This window comes from Cibotium barometz, chromosome 50 (assembly GCF_041138505.1).
Source record: "Cibotium barometz isolate CiBa-2024 chromosome 50, ASM4113850v1, whole genome shotgun sequence".
NCBI classification, from domain to species: Eukaryota; Viridiplantae; Streptophyta; class Polypodiopsida; order Cyatheales; family Cibotiaceae; genus Cibotium; species Cibotium barometz.
In genome coordinates this window covers 24,009,120-24,014,529 of record NC_141095.1, presented here as the reverse complement: position 1 = coordinate 24,014,529, position 5,410 = coordinate 24,009,120, and the positions used below count along the sequence as shown (strand labels likewise).

Here is a 5,410-nt window from a genome sequence, read left to right as displayed (position 1 = left end):
CTATCGGCATGCATGGAGCATGGAGAATGGAAAAATAAACAAACCCTAAACTTACAAATCCTATAACATGTAAAAGCATAAGAGAAGAAACATACAAGAAAGAGATCTCTTACCTTGTAAGCCTTGTATGTGTTGAAAACCTACAAAATCAAACCAAAATAAGGAAAAAATGTATTAATATAAACCCTAATCTTTAAAGTCCTAAAACTTACAAACCCTATAAACATGTAAAAGCATGAAAGAAGAAACATACAAGAAAGAGATCTCTTGAGGCTTGTATGTATTGAAAACCTACAAAAGTAAACCAAGTCAAGAAAAAAAAAGTATAAAGAAAAATCAAGATCTCTTACCATATGAAGCTTTAATTGAGAGCTCTTAATTAAAGAAAAAGAAGAAGGAAAAAAGAAGAAAAGAAAAGCTTAAAAGAGAGAAAAGAGAAAGGAAATACTCAAAAGATAGCTTTCATGGAGCATAGAAGATAAATAAAAATAGAAGACATACCTTGCTTGAGCTTGAGGAGGATAGGGTAAGAGAGGTAAAAGTGATAGACAAGGCAAAAACCTATAAAAAAAACTCAGAGGACAAGTTTATTGTATTCAAGAGATAAAACTACGTGGCAGCAAAAGAAGCGGCAAAAAAAGCAAGATATTTTTACAGTAAAATACCGTTTTTTCGTTGCGAAAAGTGCTGCTAAGTAGCAATAGATCATTGTTGAGCATCTTGAAAACCCCTGATATTTTTCTTCCAACAAAAACATTGCTACACTCTTGATGTGTTTTAGTGTAAGATGCAGTTGTGCTCTTTTTGTGTTGTAGTGATGCAACCAGTGATATATGCAACTGTATTTAGTTGTCAAAATATAACCACTTGTATATGTGCCAATATAGCCATCAAAATGTTTGATTCCTATAGCAACAGTTATCCTAAAAATTATAGCCGTCATAACACCTATACTAACACCTATGAATGAATAACAAATTTGAATTTCCTTGCATATGTTTTTTGGGTTGGTACAATTTCATAAAGGATCTAAGTAAATAAGTGTGACTATGGACACAATCAGAATATAGAAACAAAATTCACAAAGAAAAAAACCACAAAATTTGTTATTAAATTTTAGAATGGAAAAAAACACTTAATAAAGAAAAAATGCACACTCAATTTCTATGCTCTATCTACATATCTCTTACAGCTTTATATCTCCATGTCTCTTACATCTTCATGTCTCCATTTTCTAATGATATCTCCATGTCTCTTACATCTTCTAATATCAGATTGGAAGGTAACTAAACATTTATGAAAAAATTTAAGGAGATATTATCAATGGATTCAATAGTTGACCGTGAGCCTTGTTCCTCTCCCCCCAATTAGTTTTCGTTAATATTGATGGCAATCGCATGAGAATCCCTTTGATTTGCCTATAAACCCTACAAAGTAAAATTTGTCTTCCATTTGTGAGGTAGGAATTGTTACATGTAGCTATCTATATACTTATACTAGAAGAAAGATTTTGGGATATTCTATGGAAAATTGTATTGCCTCTAAGCTTAATCCTAGAGGATGTGTACTTATGCCCTTATTTACTTAGTTATCTCCTTCGTGCTTATGTGACATTATCTGAATGGTAAACTCACCTATGTTATGTTAGTCTGTGGACCATAATCTTTCACATCTCTCATTTAGAACTGAAAGGTAAATTTGTTTTCTTTGAAAGTAATTTTATGTTTATAGATATATGTAGGTCTTGTCTCTTAAGATCTAAAGAATATTGTTTGAAAGCATCTTTTAGCTTATACATATGTGTGCATGTGTAGGTTTTGTTTAGCACCGTTTTTAGTATACCTTTTAGTATGATTCTTATTGAGTGGGTAGAACATTGTTTATAGAATGCACTTTTTTTAAATGTAGTGATTCATTAGAATTTGTACCAACTTTCCGCTTGGTATTTGTAAGTTATCTGAATTGGAAGGTTAATAGTTTATCATGTCCCATTTATTGAAAATTTGAGGTGGTGGCCCAAGGCTATTTTTAATGGCAATAACTTCTCTCAACAAGCATAGCTTCATTATATTAATGTTGCTGGTATTTATGAGCCTATGAGTTGTTCAAACTTTTGATTTAAAACATGTGTAAGGTAGCATGTAGTTGCAATGTGCATTGCTTGAACATATGTAATATTGTAATATTTGTGTTACTAGTAATAAAGATACAATATAGTAAACTTGTTTCTAACTCTTTTTAAAATCTTTGTTTATTTTGTTTTTATTGTCATGATTAATAGGTCAATTTTACATAATGTTTTATGTTTTTCGTACACCCTTTCATGTGGGTTGGTGGTAGTGTAGTCCCTTTAAAAGGTCCATTGAAAGCCCATCCTCTGTTTAAGCACCGACCAATGCACATTTTTTAAAAACCAATTAAAAAAGACACCTCAATCTATCTGATTTTAGCTCTCAAAATGTATACTACATTCCGATTACATAACTAAAAGATATGATAAATGAATCCTTAAAATAAAGGCCATGAAAAAACGTGTAAGCTTTTTCATAGTTCTAGTCGACATCCCCAGGTCACTAGTGGAGTGGATAGGGCGTTCCTTCGAAAAAGAACCCAAGCTCTTGCCGTGACCAACGGATAGACGGAGTTGTGGTGAAGTGAATGCTTTGTGGTTGGGTCGGGTGCAAGTCGTAGGTGACAACCCCTCAGATAACACACTCTTTAAGCGCTTATTAAAAATAAAACTAAGAAGTAAAAGCTACAGTAAGTTGCCCTTTTTTTCGAACACAATCACTGACTCGGCAATTATAGATCCTTGCTCTGTAGTGTGTGTTATAAGGGAGCGACGCTGATAGAATCAAGGGCGGAAGTGCCGTTAAGGTATAGGCATCCTGTCATTGTCGCCCGCCATTCCCATGATGGAGATAAGCTTCTCGGTCATGGTTTTGGCAGCAGCTGCTGTGCTTCTCCTCCTCATCGCACCTGATGAGCACGGAACGATTGGCGGCGCAGATGCAGCGCCCATCGCCACACCTGACCTTCGCCGGTGCGAGCATGCCACCGCAACCTCGCCGAATCCTAACGTCACGACCAAGCAAACGCTCAACTGCTGCTTGCCTTGGCGTAACCTCCAGGTGGTGGACTTTTCGTTCGAGCGGTACCCGGTGCTGAAGAAGCGAGTAAGGAGGCCAGCACACAGGGCGAGTGCCGACTACATTAGGAAGTACAACAAGGTCTACGAGCTCATGAAGAATCTGCCTAAAGACGATCCGCGGAGCTTTGCAGTACAAGCCAACATACACTGCGCCTTCTGCAATGGGGCATACAAGCAGCGGGACACCAACATAACGCTGCAGGTGCACTTCTCTTGGTTGTTCTTGCCGTGGCACCGCTGGTACCTCTACTTCCATGAGCGGATCCTGGGCAGCCTTATAGGCGACCCTGGCTTTGCCCTCCTGTACTGGAACTGGGACAACCAAGCGGATGGCATTGGCAACACTATGCCTCGTTTCTTCACCAAGAAAGGCACCGCTGTGTTTGATGCCAAACGCAACCGCAAGCACCTGCCCGCCACTCAGTTTGTCCGGCTCAATGTGGGTTCCAATGAGACCACAACTGCAAGCCCCCGCGACATCCTCCGTGAGAACCTCAACGTCATGTATCAGTCCGTGGTCACAGCATCCACGGCAGATATGTTCATGGGAGGCCCATACAGGTAAACCTTGCTCTACCCATTCACTACTTTTGCATCAGGCTTCGGTGTAGCCAAGCTCATCGATATTACTGATGTGCAGGAAAGGGAGCGACCTGTCGAGCTCTTCCGTCGCAAACGCCCCTCTTGGCGGAGCGCTGGAGATGAACGCCCACAGCGGCATCCACTTCTGGACAGGCGACCCCGGCAGAAAGCTTCGCGCGGACATGGGCGTGTTCACAACGGCGTCCAGGGATCCCATCTTCTACGCTCACCACAGTAACGTGGACAGGCTCTGGGAGGTGTGGAGGTCTATCCCGGGCGGGCGTCGGGCGGAGCCTATGGACGCGGACTTTTTAGACGCCGAGTTCTTCTTCTACGACGAGAACCAGAACCTCGTCAAGGTGAAAGCCAAGGACGCCCTCGACAACGAGAATCTGGGTATCACCTACGAGCACATGAGGGAAGGCGACGACATGTGGCTTAACTTCTCACCTCAGCGCTCCCCCACTAACACCGGTAGCCAAGTACCCTATGCAAGAGCCCATGGTGTGCAAGAGATGAACCCCGCATCGGAGCAGAATAGCTATGAGCCCATAAACCTAGGCTCCACCTTCATCGCCCTTGTCAATCGGCCGTCAGAGAAGAAGCCCAAGGAACTTGAAGAAGTTCTCGTCATCCAAGGGTTGGAGGTCACCCGGGAAGCCTATGTGCACCTCAAGGTGTTCGTCAACAAGCCCAAAGCAAGTCCCACCACTCCCATCTATACTGCTGAATACGTGGGATCCTCCAACTTCGTGCCATCCCCTGGCACCTCCAAGCACCTGTTTACCAACAGCGTGCTTGAAATTGGAGACAACCTCAAGCGGCTGGGGATCGAGGATGACGAGTGGGTGGTGATCACCATCTTAGTGGACTCTGAGACCTCCGGTTCAGGCAGTGTGACCATCCAAGGCATGAAGATTGAGTATCGATAAATAAAACCTACTTGCAAGACAAACTATGTTGTTTCGAGTCATATGGTGTTTGATGTATGTGTTCGAGTAATTCTGTGTATGAACTTGAGTTATTACAAACCAGACAAAGGTGTGGGACGTGCATCCTCTCAAATCATTCCTTCAGTGATGTACAAGAATTTAGATGTGTGTAGTGTGTAAGTTCAATGTTCTAGCCTTTTTCCTTAAACATTACATAAACTGGCCTTTCTTTTAGTGACGTACAAAATGTGTTTTAGTTCAGTATTACATATTGAAAGCAATAAAGGAGAACAACCCTCTATAGTGTCCTCTATTCTCTCATTGGAAGATAACAACTTAGTCACATACACATGCACTCTCTCAACACAAAAGAAAAACTTGGAAAGAAAACTAAAGAGAGGAAACATCTGGAGGAGAGGGAGAAGAGCAAAGTTGTTGATGAGCAAAGAATTTTGAGAGAAGCTCTTAATGTGTTGTTTTTCACGGACACACACCCTATGTAACCACACTCTCATCCTTCTTGACAAGAAACAAACTCACCCAAACTGAAAAAACAACTCTTTCTCACTCTCTCTTTTCAAAAAAAAACTTTGATTTGAGTAGATAAAATGATCATGAATATATCTTCTATAGCAAAGGGAATACAAAATGTAATGAAGCAACACCTTTAGATTTGGTATAGGACCTTGGTCATGGGCTCTAGTATAAAAGGGGGCTCATGGACTATCATTTTACCTTTCTTGAC

General features: G+C 40.9%; 1 protein-coding gene across 1 annotated transcript; it reads left to right on the top strand.

Annotated features, from left to right (window-relative positions):
• The first annotated feature begins 2,851 nt into the window (after window positions 1-2,851).
• Window positions 2,852-4,793, top strand: LOC147609963 (polyphenol oxidase I, chloroplastic-like). The gene is made up of 2 exons (XM_086786950.1): window positions 2,852-3,712; window positions 3,792-4,793. Exons 1-2 carry the CDS (start codon window positions 2,913-2,915, stop codon window positions 4,663-4,665), a joined length of 1,674 nt encoding a protein of 557 aa, XP_086643076.1. The 5' UTR covers window positions 2,852-2,912; the 3' UTR covers window positions 4,666-4,793.
• Window positions 4,794-5,410: the final 617 nt, after the last annotated feature.

Excerpts from the sequence above, each read along its gene's own strand:
- LOC147609963 (XM_086786950.1), top strand. The coding sequence starts at position 2,913 with ATGATGGAGATAAGCTTCTCGGTCATGGTTTTGGCAGCAGCTGCTGTG. Across the intron at positions 3,713-3,791 it reads TTCATGGGAGGCCCATACAG|GAAAGGGAGCGACCTGTCGA; the intron begins GTAAACCTTGCT and ends ACTGATGTGCAG.